The sequence below is a fragment of the Neopsephotus bourkii genome, unplaced genomic scaffold (assembly GCF_033783945.1).
Source record: "Neopsephotus bourkii isolate Nb327-2 ecotype Australia unplaced genomic scaffold, CSIRO-AGI_Nbou_v1 NB_1767, whole genome shotgun sequence".
In the NCBI taxonomy this organism is placed as follows: Eukaryota; Metazoa; Chordata; class Aves; order Psittaciformes; family Psittacidae; genus Neopsephotus; species Neopsephotus bourkii.
In genome coordinates, this window is record NW_026902241.1 from 8,913,837 (window position 1) to 8,940,217 (window position 26,381).

A 26,381-nucleotide genomic window follows, 5' to 3' on the forward strand; every position below is an offset into this window, starting at 1 on the left:
GACAAAGAGTATAAACAAACTAGCTCCCTTTGTGGAATTGTGTTTTAAAGCACTGCCCCTGCTGGGATTTAGTTAATTTATTTAACAATGCAGAAAAGAATATAGCCCTCATCTTCCCCAGGCTATGCTGAATCTTCAAGGCGGATAGATTTTTATTTTGCTTAACTTTACAGAACTGAAGCAATTTTTAAGGCTCCCAATATACTTTTGTTTACCTCTTGTATTTAAACTGTGCTAATCCAAGTCTTGAAATTATATAAATTCTGATGGAAAGCAATTTTCAAGACAGGTGACTGGCTGTAAGCCATTGCTAAACAGAACATAATGGACTGGACATGACCTTAGGTCTGTCATCTGCTCTCCTGTTTGCCCACATCCACATCCCTTCAAATCTTGTAGTGCCTTTTTCTCTGCATAAAAACCAGTCAGTAGATTTTAAAAGACATTTGTATCTTCCTTGAAGTTAGGCAGCTGGGACTGTCGACACCCAAGCAACGGCAGTCATATATAGTGTTTTATTGCTGATATTAATAAACCATGGCAAATTAAAATATTTAATGTTTACTAACACTGGCATAGTAAAAAGAATGTGGGTACGGCTTTATTAAGGCAAATGCAGTACTTCAGGTATGTATTTTAAGTAGGACTTCAGAGTCTTGAGAGGTTATTTTTGGCCAGTCTTGATTTAACACTTACCAGTCACCTTTTGCTCAGTTGCAGGTTGTTGTTTAGCATGCTGCTGGCTTTGCTCTCTCCCTCCCTTCCTCTTTCTCATTTCAGATTATGCTAATTTCTCCTCAAAGTTTTAAAACTTATCAGCTCCCTCACATTTCTTGCATTTGAAAATTAGGTTATCTACTTTGCTGCAGAGGCTGAACTTTTCTGACTCTTGCCTGTACCCACCGTTTGGCAAGAGTCAGTTTTGAGCCTCACTGTGAAGTGTCTTTGTCACTTCATTGTAAGGTATGTCTTTGCAGCTGTTGCCTTTGCTTAAATTAATGCATTACTCTTGAACTGCAGAGAACTCATACTGTATATTTTGTCTCCCTAAACACTGTTTGGCATTATAAAAGAAAACACAATTTACACTGCAATGAAAAAAAAAATACATAAAAATCAGGCTAGTGATTTGAGCTTTCATTAAGCATATGCTTGTGCAAGAACTAATGCTACCACTGCTTCCAATAACTAATGTTACTTACCAGGGCCTCCACTTCTGAGCTTTTCCTCCAACTAAAGAACACCACAGAAATAAAACAACTACAGAAAACCAGAAAACTCAACAATCACTCGTGGCAGTACAGCACATTGCTGTGGATTTAATGGGATTTTCTGCTGCACCTGCTGATCCAAGGTGGCAATATTTGTAGTGAGATTTTGAGAGGTCTGCTTTCTGTGTAAGGGTTGTGTTCATAACCGAACTGATGAATTAAAAGCCCCAAGAAAGATGTTATGAGATTGTCTGATGATGATTACCAAACACTGTTTCCACTTCCCCTAATCACTGCTGATTAGCTAACAAACAAGGATTTGGCACAGCTTTGAAAGGAAAAGGAGAACAAAGGACTGCACCAAATGACAAAAGAAAAAATAAATTCCAAAACACTAAAAAAAAAGCAGAATTTTGATGAAAAAGTGAGTCTTGCTTCTTTAAAAAAACCCCACAAACTTATGACATTAAATGTAAATCCATGTTCATTCTGACTTGTTTGCATTCTATGTAGTCCACCCCAAACCGATGCACATTTAAGTACTATTTGAAAGAGTTAAGAGAATTTTGTACTTTTTACTGAAACCTTGTGGCATTTACTGATTCATTTATAAAAAGCTGTTTCTTGGAACAAAATGATAATCTGACAATCTCATTTGTAAATAAAAGTGCAGGCACTCATATTTGTGTGGTAATGTTAAATGTTCAAGTACAATGAAAAATAAACAACAATGTAATTGTAGGGCTAACATTTGGTCCTATACTGGAAGTAAGTTCTAAGGTTGGTTGTTCTTCAAGACTGTATGGAGCTACTGTAGCAAAATCAAACAAGTAAGAGGCAAGGCTACTAATACAGTATTCCTGGGGTCCTTCAGGCAGAAGTGCCAAAACGTGATGAACATTATTTCATTCACTAAGAACTTATGCAAAAACTGTCATCTTTGGTCCACTGTGATCTCTGAATAAGGAAAGGCTTAATGTGCCTCAGGGGACACAGCCTGTGTTCAGCACTTCTGGAAAGCAAATTTACACAATTTGCACAATTCCTGTCTGGAAAAGGACCCCCAGACAGCTCTCTCAGCATTTCTTGTTTACAGTATTTTCTTCTCAAAAATGTGTTATCACATGTGAGAGAGACGAACATCCTTTCAAAACAAAGAATGACTTCATTTTTCTAGCTCACTGGCAAAAACCAGAACTGCCTGAAGTGGCAGACTTAACAGCAAGTGAAACTAACAGGTCACAGCTTTCTCTTCAACATTGATTCAAGCCATAAGCAAGCCAAGAAGTCCAAGCAAAGTTTTAAATCAGATTCTACTTCCATCAATATCAGAGCCAAAATGCAACACTTCAGCCTGTAACCGTAACATTACAATGTGGACCATTCTCTTTTCATGGCAAAGGAATTGTGTTTTCCAGAAGAAATCTTCACAGTCTGCCTGTGATATGGACAGGGCTTTGTAATATTGCTAAGTCAAGACTGCTTCCCAAGGTAAAATGTTTTAAGGATTTGGGTTTTGTTACTATTGAAAAAGTTTTTCAAACTCTGATGGCTTCATTTACGATCTTGAACTTGTGAAGGGTAATATGTTGGGAGAGTATCACTGCAGACAGATAACTCCTCAGCTCCAAGCTTCAAGTCAGCTGGCATTGGTTTGGATTCACCATTCTGTACTGTGCAGTTTCTCAGCTGCAGCTCTTTGGTGAAGCAGAATTCAATCTGACCAATTGTTTGTGCTTTTTCACCCTAGAAACAGGAAGGATGAGATCAGCTTGATAAGGAGAAGAAATAAATCAATTCTTCAGATATACTGCCTTATCTATAGAATACAGTACTGCTTATTTGTATATTTGCCACTTGAAAAATGTGAAGAGGACAGATACCAGAGGCATTCACTTTCAACAGTTTATCATATGTATTTGTCTTTAAGGAGCAAGCAGACAGGGAAGCAAATTCCAACATAATTCAGTAAGAGTTTAGGGAATCTGCCTAACTAGTAAGCCTCATTATGAAATGCTGTGACATAGAACATCTTAGCATTTACCAAATCTGTACCATACACAGAAGCTGGTCACCCTAATGATGAACCCTGGCTAAAGTCTGTGAATATGGAAGGGTATGTGTGACCTGAAAGCCATCTTTTAACAGCTCTTTCGTAGGATGAGAATTAAGGCAAAGAAAATTCTCCAAAAAGGAGAAAATAAACTCGGTTCTGTAACAGCTGTTACTGGAAAGAATACGGAAGCGAGCTGTCAAAAAGTATAAGAAATGTCATTTTTGGACTAGAGGACAGGCTAGGAAGAATAATACCAAGCAGGAATAAGGCGAGCAGACATGGAAGATGTCTAAATAAAAAAATTCCTCAAAGTGCCCAGGTGTGCATGTGTTAAAAAAATGGTTTTGAAACTACTACAGCAGGACAAAAAAAATACATGTACAAGAAAGAAATTACTATGGTGGGTATTTTTTTGTTGTTGTTCCTTTGGTTTGGTTTTGTAGTTTCTTTTGGTTGTGTTTTTTATTTTGGTTTGATTTTGGCTTTTTTTGTTGTTGGGGATTTTATGCTTTGTTTTGTTTCTTTTCTCCTTGCTGTTGGGTTTGGGGTGGGGTTGTGATATTTTTTTAAGAAACCTAAGAACACAACAAGTGTGTAATGCATTTTAAACATCAAAGCATCTCCACAACACACTTCAGGCATTGACAAGGCTGGAACACTGAGAAGGGCTACCTTTAAATAACTGGAGTGTACTTTTTCCTTTTTATTTACCATTAGCTTCAGCAATTAAGCACAGGAGACTCAAGCTGTAAATTACTTTCACATAATTTGAGCAGTATCCCAGCTGTACTAAAAGCAATGGCAGAACTACAACAAACAGAGCTAGAAACTGGGGTTTGTTTTAGCTTCAACATCAAAAGGTGGCTGAGTGTGCAACCCACGTTCAACTTGTATGCCTTTGTGTTTTAAAGTAACTTAAAAATACATCTGAGTACAAAAACCTCAGAGCACTACTAAAGCAAATGAGCTGACAACACACAAGCTATTAAATTCCAACAGCAACTTTATCTTGGCAAGTTTTCATAAAATTGTTGTCCATGTATGGGCAATAACTGACAAGTGTTTTGTTGTAAACCACTTTTATCAAGCTATATGATAAGGAATCAATTGTAAGAGGGAAAACTATATTGTGGGTTTGCTTTTTGATTTTCTTTTTCAATAAAAGCAGAGTAACCTAGTTGGAAAAGGAAAGAAACAGTTATGCAGCCTACCCGCATAATTGTTCAGAACACCATTTTGTTCCTTCAAAGGCTTTTTTAGGTCAGATACAGTGACCTGTATTTTACACTACTGCACACTGTCTCTCTGCATAGCACATTCTCTACTACATCATGATTCATAGTATAATTGTTAGCAAGGAAAAGTAGAAAGAAATGGAAGTTCTAGACACTGTTGGCTCAAACAGAAAGACTGTTGTCATCTTGCTTTTTTTGTACTTCTTTAGGTACAGACTTTTGAGAACAGCCTCTGAGACAAGCCTCTGAGATGCTTTATTTCTGAAGGATTTTGATCATTGAGGAATTTCTTCATGCAGAATGTGAGTTTGGCCCAGTGAAGGGAAGACTGCTGTTGACAGGCAGTACCCTGGTCAAGGCCACCAGTCACCAGTTCCATTCAGCTCACTCTTGCTGGTTGTAGTAATTTATTATATGGCAATTAAGCTATAGTAGGAGTGCAAAGTACTCAGGTACAGCAGTACCTCTAAAGTGGCGGTTACAGCATTCATGGAAGGGATGCTGGCTCAAAACTTTCAAGACAAAGAGACCTTTAAAACCCAGAGCTCACACTTTCTGGGTAAGTATACTAACAGCAAAGTTACTAGGAAAAGAGTGGACACTTCTTGCACTAAAAATATTTCTGCATTAAGAAAAAACCACTGTAACAGTAACATAAGATGAAGTCAGTGGTGCCAGTATGTAAGCAATGTGCTTTTATGAACTCAACTCCAAGAATTAAGCAATATGTACCTGCAAAGAGCTGTATACGCAAGTAACACCCAGACCTAAGTTCCAACATACTGAAAATTTTTCAATCTTTTTGCTTTTTGATAAGTGCTCTTTGAAAAAATAAGTTGCTGGGTTTTGTTTGGTTCCTTTTTTGTTCGTTTTTCAGTTGGGGGGGTGGTGTTGGGGAGTGTGTGGGGTTTTTACCTCTTCTGGAGGAAGACATTGGATCTTTGGTGTTACACCATAAAACCTTGTAAGAGCTTCTTTTATGGCAGTCATCTGAAAAATTAAAAGCTTATATAAATTCATAAGTCACTAGCACATCTTCCAACGGCTCACACACTTAAGTTCACAAAAATTTAGATAAAGCACTTTAAACAACTATATAATTTTTAAAAGATTACTTATTCTCTAGAAATTGCTCGACTCTTGCTGAAAATAAGTATACACACATTATTGTTTTCTGAAAGACTGTTTCTTACCTCATAATATGAACTGCTTGGCTTTATCCCAGCTTTCAGGAGACAACTGAAATGAAGACGTAACATTTTTATCATGGCTCCTGTATGCAAACATAACTTCAAAATCATTAGATTAGGGCCAGGTAAGACATGCAGTTTAACTGCTTTGTTTCCCCTGCCTTGAGCAACACCCAGGTGCTCTGGTCATCAGGGACGGACAGAGGCAGATCTGAGGCTGCTCTAGACACCCTCATGTTCTAAGACAGGATGGGCTTGCTAGAGTGGGAGGCACACAGCACAGTGGGAGAAGGACATGCGCATGGATCTGGATCAACATTAGGGCAGAAATGTTTCCTAATTAGTGTGTTTTTTGAAGAGAAAAGGTTGTTCACACTAGAGAAACAAGGTAACTCTCAAGAACCTTTAGCCTGTATATGCCTTCCTTTACTGAATCTAAAAGCTAAATCTTCCTGAGGGAAGTCTGTACTTTCAGGGTGACAAGACTAAGGACCCAATAGGTGCTAAGTCTCTAAGTCCCAGCTTCTTCTGTAAGGAGTAGGAACGTTCAGCGTCTTGCAGGATTTAGTCCACGACCACTGATAATGCTCAACCCTTCAAAGGTCAGGTTCTGCATAGGGAAAGTTTAACCCAGTCGAGGAAAGATCTAGCTGTGTGGCATAGTGATTTTACTACTGATATAAGGAAGCCAATAAAATAGATGTTCTGTTATTCTTACAGAAGCCTGCATTATGTTCTCTTTTTAATAATTTGCTTTTTGGAAACAATCTTTTAATCACTAACATTACTTTTTTCATTGAAGTATAAATGAAGTAATTAGAACATTAGCAATCTTTATTCTTTCCAGTAAAGATTAAATTAATTATGCTCATTTTTACAATGGAGAATGTGCTCTGAGCAATTAATTTCAACATGTTTCAGTCTCTATTCCTTTTTGGTGTTGCACATGCTGATAGAGTCGCACAATAAGTCACTGTACTATCTGTAAAATATTTTAGTCACACCATCCCAGCTACTTAGATAACTGTCTTATCAGACGTTATTAATTTTAACAAAATGTCTAGAAAAATCTGATTAAGTTTTACAAGATGCCTACAAAAATGGTGGGGGGAGACCTATTTCCTTTGTATATATGCACAGTGAATGAGACTTTGTTAGGAGATTGTTCTGTCAGTGTCAGAACATAAGCAGCATTTTAGGATTAAAAAAAAAGAAAAAAGGCATGTTTCTCAATACAAAAGAACTTACTTATTTCCTCTCTCAGATAGTGTCACCTTACAGACAGAGAGAATTCATGGTCAACAAATCCGAGTCAAACATTCTCCTGCCCATACCAAGCACTGATCAGGAAAGGACTCTGGCCTACTGGATTTCACCTGCAGCCAAAATGTGTATATACAGTGCTCGGACAAGCCACCCCATTCCCATTAAGATTTTCTATCTGGAATGCCCAGTGATTTGGAACTATGAGGAGCAATCAGCTGCCAGGAAAAAGCAAGAGTGTCCCATTGAGGCTATTTGAAAGGACAGCATAGGGCTGCCTGCAGTGGCTGAACACCACTATTCAGGACACCCCACCTTGCTGTTAACTCTCTGCCTTTTACCCAAGGTGTTCTGATGATTTTGTCTGCAGCTTTTCCTTTCCTCTGAGCAGAGCACTGTCTTTCCTAAAAACAATGTTTGGGCTTCAGTATGACTCAGAAGTTTGGGGGTTTCTGTCACCTGATTTAGAAGTTTACTCGTACCATAGCTTTAGGTAGCAAGATATAGCCCATGCAGCTTCGCAGAATTTACTGGCTCACGTTGTCTAAAATGATGCTGTGAGGAAAGATGCTGTCTTACTAACCTCTGAAGTGACCAGATAAATGCTTCTCAGAGTAGACAACCCCTCCTCTGAACTCTAGCACTAAAAATAATTTATGCTAATACTTGCTTCCTTTCCACCATCAGACTTTTAGACTTTTTTTAAGCTAGACTTGAAACTTCTAGAAACCATTTGAAAGAAAAGGCACATCAGACTTCACTTAAGTACCTGTTAAGATCAATATGATGGTAGAGTTCTAAGGCTTTACCAAAGTATTTCTTCTGAGAATTAAGGACCGCAAGTGTGGCTGCACAAGTGCCATGTTTCTCCCACTCATGTTTCCTATAGGAGAAAAGCAAAATTTAAGTTTTAGAAAACATTACTTGCAGACATATTTGCTGTGCAAACTAGCCAATATAATTAAATCAAGTATCTAAAAGGCTGGATGCTGGAGAGGGACACTTCATCAGGGACTGCAGTGATAGGACAAGGGGTAATGGGTTTAAACTTAAATGGGAAGTTTAGGTTGAATATAAGGAGGCAGTTCTTTACTGTGAGGGTAGTGAGGCACTGGAACAGGTTGCCCAAGGAAGTTGTGAATGCTCCATCCCTGGCAGTTTTCAAGGTCAGGTTGGACAGAGCCTTGGGTGATATGGTTTAGTGTGAGGTGTCCCTCCCCATGGCAGGAGCGTTAGAACTTGAAGATCTTAAGGTACGTTCCAACCTGAACCGTTCTATAATTCTAAACCCAGTCTGAATGTTTTTTTTTTTTGGATGTTTAGTTTTTTTTGGATGTTTAGTTTTTTTTGGATGTCTCCTCTGAATCAGTTGTTTTTTTAAATAATTAGGTGAAGGAATTGATGAAGTAAATCATGTTCCTATGATACAAAGGTCTCTCGATGTATTACAAGGAGATGCTTGGAGGTCAGAATAGTAAGAATTTGTCTAGAAAACAAGTATTTCTAAGCTTTGTGTAAATTTCCATGGAGTCTTTGATGTTAAACATACTTGCAAAGCACTAAAAGCTTTTTAGAACTAAACCAGTAGTTTCACTATTCCATCTTATTCTGGGTGGAATACTGAAACTGCACAAGCGCTAAGACAAGACTTGTTGCCTCAGTTTCTACTTTGGCCTGTGCCAGTATTTTCACAGAACTGCTCTCAAATCTTCCTTCTATTCTGCTATATCAAGTCTTCTAATACCAAGGAACAGAGTGAAAAAGAAAGTAATTTTTGTGGTTTTATGGCAAACTCAAACAGGACAAATAAAGGGTCAAAGTGTAGTGCCTGTCTTTTGAAAGCTTTCAGGAGTACTTTTGTGTCCTCCTGTTCCCACAAAGAAGGCAGAGATACAGAGCCAAAGATCTGATGGCACTCAAGAAGCACACTATTGCTAATCTGGAACTGCTTTGAAGTGGTTTGGTCCAGTTCACACTGACCACAGGGCCCATGTGATGGTGCTGTGGGGATGCCAGGTGAAAATACACAGAGCTACTCACAGGCAGTGCCCACACATCATCAGCTGCAGCAAGCCAAGAATACACCAGGTTCTTTTCATCGGTCCTGTGAGTTTCCAGAATTGAAAGCTACTTTAGAGTCACAACAAAGCAATTACTGAAACTTTCAGATTACACTCTTGACAGCATCACTTAGAACTGCCTGCACAGCCATGTGAAAAAAAGGTAATGATGCAGATACAGCTAATTAAGACCATTCACTGCAGGCATATGAAATTTCACCTTCACCTCTTCCATTTAAATGCAAATTCAAACAGTCAGGAAATGAAACATCTGTAGGTACCAGGGAATAACATAACATAATTTGTTTATGAAATCAAAAGAACTAATGTCTCAATGTTATTCACTATGACACATTATAGTTCACTTAGACCACAATAAGACAAGGTAATTCTACTTCAGTCTCAGCTCACAGCTGGGCGGCATGCAGATACAGAACAAAGCTGCTTGCATTCATGAAGGCCACCCATCCTTCTGTACCTCTTGTACCCATGAGCTAGGCTGTAGCACAGAGTACATATGCTAGCTGTCAAGGACTTTGCTGAACATTTTTTTCTTTCCTTGTAGGATACCAGTACTTCAGCAGGCACACCACTAGACTGGCTTCTACTGTCTGAACATTCTCCATCATTCTCTCTATGGTGCTGCTAAGAATAAATGCTACACTTGTACACCTCAAATCTACAAATGAAGTTTCAGGGGGTTGCAGAAATGCAATGTTATGAAATTGGTACAACTCAGCTGTGTGAAAAGGAAGCTAAACCTCAGAGATTTTTCTTCCTGTTTGCACAACAAGGAGAGAGTTCACCAAATGCAGTCACGCAGATGTGACAAAGTCAGAAGCATATAAGGATGGTCCAAGGATTACAGAAACCACCCATCTTGAAGGCTGGCTTATTATTAGGGTAGGAACAAAGAATTTCTGTAAAATACAGCTGCAAGTGCTGTCCACAGAATGTGGAAGATTAGGGATACCCAGCTGTCCTATAGGCTAAAACTGATTCGTTCTTCTGTATCATATATATTTAAACTGATCCTGAAGGGAATTCTCTTGGTCAAGAAATTTTTATTTGGTAAAAAAAAAAAAAATTACTATAAAAGAGATTGTTTTAGTTAATAAATGTGAGACATCAAAGCACACCTAACCCTTTGTCCTGTATTAAGGCATTCTATTCTGTCCAGTTTAAACTCTTGGATGGCAATTGTCACAGTTTGCAAGTTAACAAGGGGAATGAAGATATGCATCTACTTTTACAGAAGCACCTGCAGCCATCATAAAATCACCAGGAAGATTCCTTGCCCCTCCCCTTTCAAGTCAGGGCTACACTTAGAGGTAAAGCCAGGAAGGAACATATTACATTATAGCAGTCTTGGGAAAACCCTGATGTGCTATACTCAATATCTATTTGCTTGTCACTGCTCGTGCTCTTTACTTAAGATGCCTTTAGTCTACAACAATGAAAACTGTGAACAGTCAGTTTCACTTTCAGATTCTTATTTCTGTTGTACTAGGATTTTTACACTATAGAGTGTGGGGTCTTTTTTTCTGTTAATTTTGAAGTAAATAAAGTATTTTAACTGAAGGAAGGCATATAGTGGGATTTTTACAGCTTTTGAGTGGCTTAAAAGTTTGCATTTACAAAATCTGCAGTTACAGTTGCCAATTACAGTGCACTTGTCACCTTACTGAAAGGGAGTAAACTACTTCCATCAATCCAAATAGCAGTTACAGTGTTGTAACTTGACTTCTGCTTTTATGACATTTCTATTTTCAGGTATCAAAATAAGTGTTATTTGCTAACCTTGAACTGAAAGGGAAAAGGTTTTAATTGTATCTGTTCACACTTGCTGCCTACCAAAATATCTGTGTTAGCAAAATAAAGACTCATATGCACCTGGGTGGTTTTTTTTTTTGAAAACAGGTCAAGGCATGGGAGGTGCTAGATTTCCAACACGTTTTTCTTATTCTAATTGCAGGAACAGACTGAGGTTGCATAAACTTGTGCTATCACAGAAAGAGGTAGTCCTGTTCTCCTTGGCACAGGGCAAGAACAGAGGAATGGAGGGAGGAAACCCCCACTTTTGACAGTTGCAACTTTAGGTTGTAATAACACACTTGTGAAACCAGTTTAAGTCTCTGGGGACAAGTGTCTTCTAGCATCTTCTGCAGAGCAAGGCCAAGACTAAACAGAGATGTACATTCCCTTCAAAGCTTTTCACTAGTGACACAGAGAAGAAATGGTCATCCACGTTAAAGGAAAACTTATGGGCACTTGTAGTGGAGATGGCTTTAAATGCTACTGCCTCTAGCTATGTGCTCTGCTTCTTAGGTGATGTTACAGCTTTCACTGTAGAACTGGAAGAACAAATTGCATACCCATACATTGTCTCATGTAGCTCATGGTTCAGCAAATTAACTTGAATGGTCATTGATTTTAGTTTAAAATAACGCACTCAAACTAAAGCCTGTGCAAACTCAAATACCACCCATACCACTCTTCGGTCCAAGTGCCTTATTATTCAGAAGCAGAGAGAAACATGGGGAAGGAAAACAGTTCTGTTGTCAGGGGAGATAAAAATTTCCTTTGCCCTTCCCATGACCTAAGCAGGTTATCTCTAAATAAATTACTGTATCTGATTTTAGGCTGCTAGGCAAGTAAGCAAAAAGGGAGAATTCTGTAGAAAAGTAAGCAGGATGATCCAATGAGCCCTATTTTCTATTTCCTCCTCTGTGAGAAAGGCCGAAAGAAAACTTCTTTCAAGGCCAGCAACACTGCAAAGCTAGCTGTAACATCCCAGGAGCTACCTTTATTCAGATTTAACATGTCAACAGCAGCTGCTTTTCCTCCCTGCCCGCAAGGGGAGGAAACACATTCTCTCTCTTTCACCAAGTGTCATGTCTCCAACACCCCTGCCATAGCCCTCTTTTCAACAGCTGCATTTTGCAGGTGCTCTAACAAGAAAACACATTAATTTTGTAAATGGGACTGACAAGATGCACTGCTTTCAGTGGCCTCCTGGACACTGCTTCTGGACACTGCTTCTCAAGAACAAAGTCTCACCCAAAGATTTACTAACCCAGATGGACTTTTTTTTGAAATAATATCCAAAATACTTTTTAAGTGGTTGGTTTTTTGTTTTGTTTTGTTTTTTTTTTTATTTTAATACTCACCAGAACTGGGTGCGATTCAGAGATGAATGAAGCACATCAGGCCAATAGTGTCTCATGTCTGATAAAAGATCCTAAAAAATATCACCATTAATAAATGCACATACAGTGTTGAGAAGCTGTTTCTTACATAATCTACATACATTGACACACTTTCTAGAACTGATGTCTGATTTTTAACATCCCAAACTGAAACATTTACTTGCAGAAAACGGAAAGGTCTCTTCCCCCAGTGTTCTGAAAATGCTGCTGCTGGAGGTAACAAGTAGTTACAACTATCTAAATACCTGAATGTACCAATACCAACACACTGCCCCAGTGTAAGATTTTCCTTCAACTTATCCCTGCAGCAGCTGTTCAGTCATACAGCTTTTCACATTTGTCAACATACGCCTCCTATCCCCATTTACAACACATTTGAATGAAATATGGATCATTTTTCTTAATTAACAAAGAATAAAGGACTAATGCCCTCGGAGAAAACATGAAGACTGTCATCTGTACTCTCTTATTTGCTGTGTTCTGGCTTTACAGTAGAAAATGGAAGAGAGAACACTGACTGTAACCTCTTTTTCACGGGTACTTTTTGCCACTGCAGATCCACCTCCTCTGTTCTCTAGACTTTTTTAAGGAGGATGTAGCTGAATGAGTCAAACCTCATATCTACAAAATAAAGTAGGAACAGCTGCTAATGATCACAAGCACTGCAACTTCAAGTAGTAGCAGAAGAACCTAATGAATTTGTGGAGTCCTTAAAAAACCATACCTCTCAGCAAACATTAAAAATGATACATTGTAAGCTACAGGGTTTGAATTTAGGATGTGCAAAAGTAACTGCACTCAGCTCTGCTTGGTGAGACTGTTTTTGCTTTAAATAAATACCTTAATCTCAGTGACATTGAAATGCCACGTCCTGTTACACTCTTCAGTTTTGTCAGGCCTAGGGAAGCAAAATAAAAGTGAGAAAAGATGTTTCCCAACTCACTGACAGTAACTAGCAGCATTCTAGTCTGTATCATTAGCCTGAATTTTAAATATGCAGGATTATAGCTAGAGATTTTCTTTAGAAATACAAGTACCCCATAAGCATCTACACTGGTTTAAAAGTAAAAATTCAAGCCATTAATTATGGCCAAAACACTTCCTCCCCATGCAGAGGCTTTTCATTAGGCTGTTGAGTCCCTCTCACTCTGTGTATAAGTCATATAGGAGGAGTAAATTATAGGGAAGGGTCTCACACATGGATGCCACCAATGACAATGCCCTCCTTCAGGCACTGCTCCAAGTGATGATTCTGCAAGTATCACCAAGACACTCACTGGAAATCTAGACATAACGTTCCTCACCTTTCCAGGATGCATAGCTTAAATCCCTGTACTGATTTTTTACCTGTATTTGTCAGGAAAGCCTTTGAATTGCTGCCACTGGCATCAATCCCCATGAGTTGATTTCTTTGAAGCAAATTAGTTTTGCCTGTACTTTTGCAATATTTGTGCTCAGTTAAGACACTTAAAGCCACAAGCAGTCACAAGACATTAACAAATACAGTGTACTCATGGAAAGGGGGGAGGGGGAAAAGGGAAACTATACTTCCCTTTCTGTTTGAGAATACTACTAATCTTGCAAGCAGATGTACAGATAAAATGTCCATGTGGCAAGAGGATTTCTGGAGCTCAGCAAGTCATGAGATACAAAAGCGTATTTCAGTTCTGTATCAAACCACATGCTTTTATTTCATGGAATCGTAAAACCAAACAGATTAAGCCCTCAAGAAGAAATACATATAAAGAAGCACTCAGCATGCAGGTACAAAACTTGACTTTTCCTTTCCAGACTGAAATACAAACACTCCTATGATCATACCACAATCCATGGATTGTCCAGTATTCTGGAGGGTGTTCACAATCATTAGCACTCATCTGTGGGAAAAAAAACCCAAAAAACATAGTACTTGTTACCTGCAACCAATAGCTTAAAGGAAAACATAAAAGCTCTTTCACTGGTGGTCCAAGGCTCTAATGAGACATGAAAACTTTTGCTTGCCCAAGTCAGGAACTGGTGAACTCCGGTTACTTGAAGCTGTCATGGATTGTGCCACTTAATAGAGCCCAGCTGGCATTAAAGTTTTGAAGCAGATGAAGCGAATGCCAGGGGGCATCCTGAACACACAGTGTAAAATGAAGACAAAGGACAGGTTCTGAAGTAATGGAAAGTAGCCTAATCAATGCTAAGTGTATGTATCATATTCCAGATAGCAGCTCTCAGTGTTTTTATCATCATCAGATTTTTTCAAGGAGTCCAGAATCACTAAAATAAAAAACATCAACATAAACTGTAATATTACACAAGCACACAAACACCTTTAGCATCCAGGAGTTTTATTGTTATATCAAAAGGGAAAAATACAAAGAAGAGATTAAATAGGCTGCTTATTCCAAATAAAATAGAATATAATTTGAAAATATTTTGGCTTAAGGGGCAAGGAAATGGAGAGAAAAGGAAAGATTATATACATTCATACAAAAATAAAAAGGCTCCAGACAAAACTTTTGTTAATGCAGGAGAAACAGTCTACACATTAATTATTGTTTAGAGCAGAGTACATACTCCTGAACAATACAAAACAAATCCATATTCACATTTCACAATATTTTCCCTGATTATTGTAATGGTTGGATTTGATGATCTTTAAGGTCCTTTCCAACCATAGTTGATTCTATGATTCTACTCTGCCTAGTAATTAAGGCTTTTTTTTTTAATAAACATTATTCATGACTAAATAACAACCACCTCAGATTTTCGTTCCCTATACTAATAGCTTTTCTTTTTGGCTCTACATGCTGCCTTAATTATACCACAATGCCTTTTATGGATGCCAAAGCAAGAGCAGAGTGTAGAGAAGAGCAGAGAAGCGTGTAATCTCACTAATTGCCTTCCACATGCCACAAGCCAGTGGCAGCTAAATTGTGAGCTCTGCAAGACTTTCTTGATCTGTGTCCATTTCCTTCCTCTCCTTTCTTGCCACCAATAACAGAGGCAATTAAACCTAGCAACAGGTTTTTTTTTCCAGAAAGGAGCATTTTTCAACAAATATACGTTGTAAGTGCTTCAACAACATCTCTCCTGTCATGGCACAAGCTTTGTAGAGCTGAGTTCAGCTATCTAGCCCAGAATACAGCCAGTTAATACCAGCAGCTAATGCATCATCCTCTTTAAAAAAAAAAAAACAGCCAAACCTAAGCAACCAACTAACAGCTAACCAGATTGCTCAAGTAAGGATGGTAAAAAGAACAATGCAATTGTGTTCCTTACTCAACCTTTAACCGCAGGTCTCAGACACGCTAAAGGAAAGCCCAGAGTATTTTAAATTTGGAATCAGTTCTCCCCTATCACAGCACTAACCTTAGCAGCAGCTTATTCTAACACATTTCATCAGGCTCTCAGTGTTAACACTGTGTGCTGGCAGAACTGTGAGATCAATGCAATGTACAGTGCACTAGTTCAGAGTCTGCATGCTTTTCCAGCTTCATTCATCCTCCTTTTTAATTCCAGCCACAGCATTTTTCCATTGCTCATTTTAAATCAATAGCATGAAATCAACAAATGCTAATCTGAGAAGCTGGGTACTGCTGCTGCTTCTGCAAAAACACTTCTTGTCAGCCTTCCTGTTTATCATAATTATTAATTTTTAAATTAATTTATTATTATTAATTGTGCTGGTCACAGTATTTAAAAGCACCAGCTGCACTCAGTTTAAAACACAGGAAGACCTGGTTGATGCGTACTCTCAAATTTCTGGTGAGCCACTTAAGAAAGGTCTTCAAAAGCCTGAAAAACTTGTGGAGATATGCAAACCAGCTAGGAATTAAAAGATAGGTCATCCACACACCTATCAAGAACACAGTATGTAGCAAAGTAGTCTAATTAGTACTTGCACAAAGTAGTGTCTCACGGTCTTTCACATAAATGATATAATGAGTTCTGTAGTTTTCTTCACCCAGCTATTTTTCCTTTCAACATCATATCAACAGTTTTAAATTGAAGAATGACATTAAAAATATTTCCTCCCTGAAATAACAGCAATCATATACAAATATACTGAACATGAGGAATAATCTACAAACTTAAGAAAAAGCCCACAGCTGAATTTAGGAATCTCCCTTACATTAACATTAGCATAAAGAAAGCTGTTATTGGAGTATGGTTGAGATTCTGTTTCTCCATTTGACTCAGTGATGGGAAACTGAGCAGAAAGTCACTCCTTCAAAACGCTTCTGTCTACCTCTTACTACAGAAGATCATAAGGAATGAGCAAAGTGTAAGAAAAGCCTAAATTTTCTGATGCTTAAGGTCTTAAATTATTCATTGCAATTTCACTGGAAGGCTATAAAGGTTATTCACTGATTCAATGGCACTACTCTGGAAGTAAGAGTAGCAGCCAGCATAAATACACAGTGGGAAAAATGGTTGGTAGGGTTTTTTTATTCGGTTGGTTTGGGGGGTTTTTTGGTTTCTTTGGTATTTTTTTATTATTTATTAATACTCATGTAAGCAAGAGTTTGCACTGCTACAGACTCTGAGTGCCCACTCGTGCCAGGCACTACAAATTCCCAAACACTAGCATCTCTGGTTGAAGTCAGTAAGTGATATTTATTCAGCAGAAAAATCACACAAATTGTAGCAAATCTGCCCTTACTCCCCCTCAAAAACAGGTAAACAAACGAAAAACAGAACAGTGGCCACTCCTTGGTGTCAGTTTGTCATGCACATATGAGGTTTGTTATTGATACTTCCCTCTATATTTAACTAATGTTAAATACATCTAGTTTTCCTCAGAAACTTAGGCAGTATGTGAATTTTATTGCTACTGCTTTTATGCATATTGCCAGAAATAGAAATTAAGAGAAATAAAAAAGTACCTAAAGTACAAAAAAAATAAGACTCTAATATTGTAATAAATAAACCTGGATCTCCCAGAATTTGGACCTTTTTGGCCCCAGAGATTTTAGCTTGAAACTGAAGTTTCTTTATTATCCACAGGGTTCTTCATCCCTGTGTCAGTAGACTTGATCACATCTTCCACTTTGAAGTATAGCATATTTTTAACTTAGCTGTGTGAAAGGAGGCCTTTAAGTGTTTCCAGCATAGGAAAAATGTTCTACTTAACAGATGGCAGTAGGTATTTAACAGCAAAAGGGACATAAGTAGTTCACCTTTTAGCTGGGCTTCTGATAGACATATATTGGAAGGTTAAAGTCATTTTTGGTTCCCATCCCTAAAATACAGAAATGCTTGAACACCCCTGTATAACTGCTTTATAGCTCTCTTTTTTCTGACTGAGTCCATCAAAATCATCATCATCAAAATGCTGAAGCCAACATTACAAAACTAAAATTTGTTGTGCAGCACACCGTACAAGTACTGTCTTCAGTCAGACAAGGCAGGCAAGTCTTCTTACAGAGCCTAGTGAAAATCTAGGATTAAGTTTACAATTAACAAAACATCTCAAAATGTGTAACAAACAATTAAGGCTTAGTGTACAGTATGTCCTACATTGACTGTTGTATCTGCATCACTCCACAATCCTGTCTTGTTTACTGCTACTCTGGAATGAAGAGGAAGTAGCAAAAGGTGCACCAACATCAGTAAAGCCTTTATAAAGATACAGGGCATAATCAAGATAAAATGCTTCATAAGCTTTGTTCACTGTGGTGTCAAACACTGATTGTCCAAGGCTAAATATCTGTCAGGATAAAAGAGAACAAAACACAGAAATCTCACCTTACATACAGTCACTGGCCAATGATGAACAAGATACAGCTTCTTCCAGGTATGAGGGTGGCTGTCACTGGAGAAAGACAAACAAATCAATTTTTTCTCAAGCATTTTAAGAAAAGCAACACCTTCAGTCAGCAGCACAATGATTACTAGTGTAACGCACTGATTTTAGAGCTGGTTGTTGTAACTTCTATTGCAATATTTGAGGACTCCAAACACAGCAGGATCAAACTAACAAATCACACAGAAACAACATACTTGGAAACATGCTAACACTTCCCCATTACTAAACAAATTCTATTCCTGGCACCATATTTCCATATGCTTTCCATTTCTTAAATACGAAATAAACATGTTGTTCTGGTTTATATTTAAAAGAGTGCTTACTGATAAGATTTTACAACAACAATTAAATAAAGAATATATCTTTATTTAGGATGCTAAGAATCATCTAATTCTTATTGATGGGGATAGTAGCTGAGAAGACAGTATACAACACTGGAACTTTAGCTACTCTTCTAAAAAAGAAAAACTACAATCAACCATAAAAAATGTAGCTGACAGGGCACGAGGTGCAATCTGATCCTTCAAGCAGCTCCAATCTTTTAGAATAAACCCAAACAAACAAAAACCCAAACAAAAGACCCAAACAAAATCAGAATAAAAAGTAAAAAACACATCTAAAAAATGCTGAATTTATAATTTCATGGACATTAAATTCTAATACTACATTTTCAAAATGCTTAATATGAATTTTAAGCTAAATCGAGTTTATTAAAAAAATAATCAAACTGTGACACTCCGAAGGCTACTTAAGGAAGAACTGAGGAAGGAATATCCCATATTTTACAAAAGCACTTGTGTTTCAAAGCCTTTTACAATAAAATATAACTCACAGAGGCACCAGTACTATCTTATTCCTATACAGATGGAGGAAAAAATACAGAGGCATTTTCCAACAGTTTTGAGCAGACATACTACAAGTAGATAAAAACCCTGTTGCTTCAGACACTACAGTAGACATAATTAGTTATTAAGCAACCACACTGAGCGATTAAATAGAACAGCAAGTGGGAAAACCAACAAAAACAGAACTCTAAATTATTCTGCCATCTGACAGCACTGTGTGCAGTACTGTAAAAACAAATTTACATATTCTCTAGAAGTTATTAGATCTTGTCCATCATTAATGCTTGCCAGAGATTATATATAATTAAATGAGGCAGCTAATTCCTCTCAACCTGAGGAAGTAGGAATGCTCCCACATTTTATCACTTCTCATTGTTTTCCCCTAGTTTTGTGAGTTTGCAATGGCCACCTTTTTCTCTTAAGCATTCACATATAACTGTGGTTTTTAAATCATTTAGCAGAATAGCTCTGGAACAAACCAGGCATAGCCATAATGAAAATTATTAACAGTTCCAATTGGTCTTCACATCTACTGTGGAAACCTGAATGGAAGAACTCCTCAATACTGTAGAGCAATTAAGGTTCCCTGCTTAAAAATCAAGAGAAAAATGGATTAGGAAAATACAATTTTTCATCTGTATTTGAAATAGCAGCTGAGCTTCTGCAATGGCAATCCTGCCAAAGCAAGTTCTCCTAGACAGTTTCTAGCTAAAGATAGGTGAGAAAATTTTGGTTATTAAATAGAACAAGTTTTAGACACTTAAGCTTGTAACTGGAATCCAAGGAAAGCCTTGGATTTAATACCTATCCAGCTTCAGGGATACCTCCCATCTTTTTGGCCCGTTATCCTGCTCTGTGCAGTTCAGCACTGTGCTTCTGCCACCAAGACGGCCAAGCCACGGCCCAGGTCCTGGGGATTCAGGAGACCTCAGCACAGTGCCTAAGCTACCAACCAGCTGCAAAGTAGCTGTTATATGAAGTGCTCACTTAACTGAACACCCTTAACCCCTCTCTTGCCAAAACATTGAAAGAAAGGAGGAAAATTTATTTCCTAATAGAATGCAATAGAAATTTGAGCTTTTACCACAGAAGCATGTGATCTGGGGCACAGTCTCCCCATGGACCATTGGTATTCAAGCTCAGGTTTTGCCAAGTGCAACAACCACCAAAAGGCTGCCTGGCAGTGTAACAGCCTCAGATGGGATGCTGCATGAAAAGGAATGCAAAATCATTAGAATCAAGAAAAGAGAAAGAGGAGGAAGGAGAGATACTAAAAAAAAAGTGTACAGTGTAAGAGTTGGTATAATTCATGCCATACGAATGATTCCAGGTTTTTGTTATAGGTCATAAAATTATTTCTGAGTTTTGGCATTCCTACCTCAGAAGTCTAAATGATTCCTTTAAAGCAGGATTGCAAAAGTTTTAAGTGCAATGAATGACTTTTACGTTTCTTTCCTTTTTTCATGCTGACACATTAACAAATGTAAAGCTTTTCTCAGGCACGACCCCCACTCCTGCAGTTAATGCAGATGCCTCATTTTACCAGTCACCTAAGGGCAGAATAACACACCAAAAATAGCACATAAAGTAATAAAATTTCCACTCATTAGAAGTTAAACTGTTCTACTCTGCACTTAGTAAGAACTGTCAGAGATTCTAATTTATAGCATAACTTACCTTTGAGTGAATTTATCTGAAGCACACCAACCACATAATGCTATAGAAAACCAACCCAGAACCCAGTAGTGCAGCTTTGCAGGCTTCATTTTGTTAATCAAATAGCTGAAAAAAGACGTTAAAAGAAGAAACATGTTACTTATCCAAAGTACTAAATTACAAGTGTTGAAACGCAAAAACCCACAACTATCTCAGAAACAGCATGTACTACCAACACTGGAGTAGATTTACAACCACGTGTAAAATGAGGATCTCTTTCAAGGCTCTGCCCAATTCCCAGCATGTATGCCAATTTTTATAATCTAATGGAATCAATGACAAGATCATGGTTTCCTTTTTTTCTTTACCTGTACACAGTCCCAACAGAACCACTTTTCAATAAATAATACAAGACTCTGCTTGTGGTCAGTTCAAATTGCATCAAGTGGTTCACTTTGAACTTTGAACTTAACACTTAACATTCATGTTGGCTTGACCAAGGCTGGTATTAGACACCTGCTGGAAGTCAAGAATGATGTCCAAGGATGATATTCTCTCTATGTACAAGTCAACTACTGAACTGATGTTAAAAAAATAAAAAGGTACTGCTAAAACCAGATTAGTTTCTGTTCTTGTTATAAACCTGAGACAGTCACTACAAAACCATGCACAACCTGCCTATGGCCTCATGAACTTTAGAAATCAGGAAAGGAAAAAACCCACCAAACGAACTTAATTTTCACCAATAGTATGACTTTCACTGGGCACAGGTCAAAAAAAACCAAGCTGCCTCCTCTGCCCACCAGCCATTTCACAGCATTTCAAGTGATACTTCCTGGATGTCACAAATAGATGCACATGTGTGTATTTACATATAATTATTAATGCTTCACCAAGCCTACTTTCCAACTTTCTCATTTTGAGAACCCTAAAAAAAAGCACTATAAGACACTATGTATAAACCTATCTACCCCTTTTAAGGCCACTCACTACACAAGTCAAATCCTTTTCTTTGTGAAGGTTTTAAAATTAACTATTTTTTGTAGCAGTCAAGGAAAGCCCGTTCTGACACCAATAAAGACAATGCTGATTCAGCCATTAAGACTAACTTTAGGAAATTCAGTGTAATTCTGATCCACAACTCATTGAAACAAGAGTCCATTCTCCCCACCGTTACTGGGGGGCTCTGGACCCAGCTTGCAGATCTTCCCCAAAACACTACCCTGCAGGTCTGCAAATGCTGTCCAGACCTGATCTGCAAGGGAGGCAGCCTCCCAGCTTGCAAAATGTGCCCAGATTTCAAAACCATGGCTTGGGCAACAACTGCAGCAGTTAACCAGCTAGATTTATCACAAGGTTTTGGTAAACTATGAAGAAACTACTGCCATTAAGATAGCAATCTATTTCACATGTTAATGTCTCTCTAATTCATAATGGATATATTAACAAGATAAAGGCTTGGCCTCACAGAAGGCATTACCAGACAAATATTAGTTGGCAACTACTAATTTTCTGATTTAGGTTGTTAAAAAAAAAAAATCCAGTGTGTGCTACTTGTGTACAAAAGCACTCAATAATGTAGAACTAATGTTTTCCAAAAACTACCTAAACCAAGATGTACACCTTGTAGTAAAGAAGTTGGTATGTTCACATAACATACACAAAAATAGCAAATAAGTAATTAACTGATGGGTATCCAATTCCCCCAAGTATTCTGCATTTAAAGTGGTCTCAAGTCTTATCACTTGAACAGTGGGAATTGATAAGGTGGGGTTTCACCTTACACACCTGTTTACAATTTCACCTACTGTTATTTTCAACTGATAACCAAGCAAGACTTTATCTTTCTGCATGATAAACTTCCTACCCAAGATAAAACACTGAGAGATGTATGGAGGTTTTATGCAATATTCTGCCCTACCTATAACGGGCACATTTCTTAGGAGAGCAGAAAGTAACATTTTAAGACTACACCGCATACCATTGCCAAAAAACACTTCACTGTACAAGTGTGTGAAGAAAAATAAACATTTTAAGGAAGTAGATTATGGTAGAAAAACAAACCAGCAAGCATTACGGCATTTCTTTTGCAAACTGTTATGACTTAAGTTGGCAGGCACAAAGAAACATACTTTTTTTCCCAGTGACTAACTTGCCAAAAAAACATAAAAGCAATTATCTCCCTTTCTAGCAGAACTCTTACATGTGATCAAATACAGACCAGGCACAAAATGGGGCTTAAAAAAATGCTGCTATCAGAACAGTGGAATGTACTGATTTATTCTGCATATTGCTCTACTCCCTGGAACCAGAATATAGGGACAACTGCAACAGTAAGCAGATCTGAAAGCCCTGACCTGTAACTTTTGTATAACAAATCACTTTTTTTTTTTCCACAGGAAAACAATGCACAAACTCTCTCTAGGTCTTTCACCTGGAAGATAATATTGCAGCTATCATGACGCTATCATGATTTACTCAAGCTGACTTTAATTTCGACTGTGGCATTGATGGTGGGAGGTGAAAGTGTGTCAATCTCACCTGGAAAGCACCCAAATGATGCTCATTTGAAGAAATACACATCCAAATTAAAACTCTATTAACAACTAAGATGTAAGAAGCACATCCAATTTTAACAGATTTCTTGTATACTAAAAATTACACTGGATTACTAATTCTACAAATACAAGAAAGTTTAACAGATTTTACACCAGTTCTACTCTAATAAGAGTAAATGGGGATTTCTTATTATGGAAGTTAGCTATAAAAAAAAGTCACAATGTTCCAAAAGACTTCATAACAAACAGAACACTTCAAAATGAAACATGCACACATATATAAAATCATTATTTGAAACTAGGCTATCAATGCATTTTCACTATAAGTAAAACTCAAAAAAACGTGAATAGCGTTGGGATGACTCTTGGTTTACTGTACCTGGACATGAATGCACAGTGCTTGTGTGAGTGTTTGTAACCAAGTCAGGACAAAGTCACTGTCAGCTACGTCAGCACTGTTCAATGCTGGTATCAAAATTCCCTGCCTGGGTTTATCAAGGTATTGAGGACTTGGGAGAGCTTGCAACAAATAGTGATGCAATCTTTCTTGAACACATTCACTATTGTTTGAATTCTAATAAGATAATCTTGAGGCTGCTGACACAGCACCTGCTTCTTTCGGACACTACCAATTAGTATACCTGTATTCTACTCCCCCTTTTTTATTTAACAGCTAGCTTGACTAATAAACCCCATATTTACACAGAATTTCCTGACTTACAGTTTAATTATGGCATACAGACTTAGAACAGAGAAGGGGTTGTAGAATAGCACTTAAGCATTAGCAAGAAAACTCCCATGGCATAGCACACATGCAGCTAAGGGTCCTGAGATGAGAATTAGGACAGCTAGCCTGGCATCTAAAACCACAAAAACGATCACCCAAGGTTTTGGCATGATCTCAAACAAGGCAGCACACATTACCTCTGAAACAAAGAGTCTGAAGGCCAAGTCACAAAGCCAAATGCCCGAAACATTTTGTAACAAGGCTCTCACCTCCAGCAACTTTAACCTCTACAGCCCACTCCCAGCTAACCATGCATCCCAAGCTCGAGTGCTCGCCTAAGTAACTACAAAAAGCGCTTTGAATATTTCTCAGGTGCAACGCTCACGTCCCCTGACACAGCGAGCTTTTAGCAGACCTTTCTCACTACTTCTCTAATAAAGCACAACTCAAAGCAGAACTTGTGCCACACGGGTTTGAGGGCGAGCTTGGCAGGAGCTCGGTGCTGTACTCAGCCCTTCCGCTGGCTCCTTGGGGAGTCTTGAGAAGGCAGCACCTTGCTTTTCTCATACACAAACTTAACGCGCTGCTCTACTTTTGGCACAGCGTTTTAACTTCCTGATACTATAAAGTTCTTGCTCCAGGTAAAAAAACACCCCATTTTAATACAAAGGTCTTTTCATTAACTGTAAAGAATGCAAACCAGCATAGAACCCGAAGCACGATGCTTGCAAGTGAAGGGTGCCAAAGCTGGTGATACGTATACAAAGGAAAGCTATGAAAAGTCTTCGCAACTCTGGGAAACACTGCGTTGTTGTTTTTTTTTTTGGCTGACTTCTGACTTGCTTCACAGGGAATTTAAGGCATAAGAAATGAAACTTAATAGGACTTGAGGCTTTCCAGACCTTCAGTCCCACCTCACCTCGAGACAAGTCAGCGATCTCACGGGTCGCAACATGCAGAAAAGCTCAGAGAGCCCGTGGGGAGCCGAGCGCTCCCTGCCTCCTGCCCGGCTGCTGCCAGCACAGCGCAGCCACACGCAGGGCAGGAGGTGGGAGTAGAATTCTGCGGCGACGCTGGAACAGGGACGCCTTCGGGTCCGGCCTGCCCTGGACCCCAGTCCTCACCTCAGGACCCGCTCCCCCGCGGCCCAGGCCTCCCTTCAGAGCCCCGCGCAGCACCGCACACGAGACGTCCGTGCTTACCTCGCGTAACCCCCGCCCCGCAGCAGGCGGCGGGGGCGAAAGAGGGCGGGCGCAGCGCTCTGACCTAGCCAGCACCCACAGGCCCTGCCCCTCCGCAAAGCCGCACGGGAGGAGCCCCGCCTCCCGCGGAGGCCTGGCAATGGTCTGCGGACGATCGGCGGTAGGGGGCTGTCTCTAGGATGCCCTTCCCCGGCCCCCGAGGGAACATGGATCTCTTAGGTTTCACCGCGTCCAGGCCGCACTGGGGCCGGACACCCATGCGCCTAGTGACCGTGGAGGAGAACATTTACATGCGTGGTTTTACTCATCCTAATGTTTTGGTTTGGTTCTCCTTTAGCATATTTTAGGTTTAATTATTTGGATATCCTACCAAAAATCTGTGCAGTGCAGAGGTGTTCAGAGTGCAGCAAGGATGCTCCATGTTCTTAAGTAGTGTACTTGAAGAGCAAATAGACTGTAGATTAAAGCAAGCCCAGTAAGGGGAACAGAGGAATGCTGACATACAGGTCTTTGATGTACTTCTCCAAAATAATGAGGGAATTTTGAAATGCTAACAGTCATGTTTGGAAACAATAGGAAGCTTCTGAGGATGAAGGAGCCCAAAGGGATGAGTCACACATATCCCAGGTTGGACTTGGTTCAGTGTTTTCTCAGTGCTATGATGAACCAGGGAACATACTCCAACCCCTCTTTGCTGGTGCATGAATCATAAATACAAAGCATGATTATTAAATACTATTGTATGGCTTTAGACTAGGGGAGATATGTAACCACCATCCTCCATTAACACATTTGAGACATAGGTGGGCAGATTTACTTTCACAAGCAAAATAACATTTGTTTGGAACAGATTAATTACAGTCTGTATAATAAGGCCTTTGTTCAAAGTTACAGTATTATTCACATGTACAACCTGTTATTTATGTTTACACATTTACACGGTAAGATGATGAGATTAAACTAATATCTGCCCACCTTTCTGTGGAAAAATGAAAATGTCGTGCTGGATGGAATGAGTGATCCATCTGCTGTTGTTTCTGACAGTGTCTGAGAGGTATCAAAAGTTTCAGAATTGTTGTTGAAGAACTGAAAATAGTGACGCTTTCCAGATCCTTGTATTGAGTACTGCTCCTCCTCCTGCTGCTGAGGGCATCCCCACTCCATCTGGCACTGCAGTCATCGGCACTACCCATGGAGAGTCAGTAGACATGGGCACTGACTTGTTCTTTAAGCCTCAGATTTTGTCTTGTCTACAAACTCAGTCAGCTGATAGGAGCTAGCCCAGCTAGAGCCACAGCCGGCACACTACAGCGACCGCGAGCTTCTACCCAGATTAGGAAAATCAGAGGGGACAGCGCAGAGCCATCGT

General features: G+C 38.9%; 1 protein-coding gene across 2 annotated transcripts; it reads right to left on the minus strand.

Annotated features, from left to right (window-relative positions):
- Positions 1-1,679: 1,679 nt before the first annotated feature.
- Positions 1,680-26,139, minus strand: RNASET2 (ribonuclease T2). 2 transcript variants are annotated; one of them, XM_061378787.1, is made up of 10 exons: positions 25,988-26,139; positions 20,547-20,651; positions 17,964-18,030; positions 14,046-14,101; positions 13,065-13,122; positions 12,186-12,256; positions 7,725-7,838; positions 5,696-5,741; positions 5,418-5,492; positions 1,680-2,957 (listed from the first exon to the last, which is right to left on the minus strand). In XM_061378787.1, the coding sequence occupies exons 1-10, from the start codon at positions 26,035-26,037 to the stop codon at positions 2,766-2,768; spliced, it is 834 nt and encodes a 277-aa protein (XP_061234771.1). In that variant the 5' UTR covers positions 26,038-26,139; the 3' UTR covers positions 1,680-2,765. The 2 variants fall into 2 exon arrangements, with proteins under 2 accessions (XP_061234771.1, XP_061234772.1); XM_061378788.1 differs by lacking the exon at positions 25,988-26,139 and adding an exon at positions 24,080-24,306.
- Between the last annotated feature and the right edge of the window lie 242 nt (positions 26,140-26,381).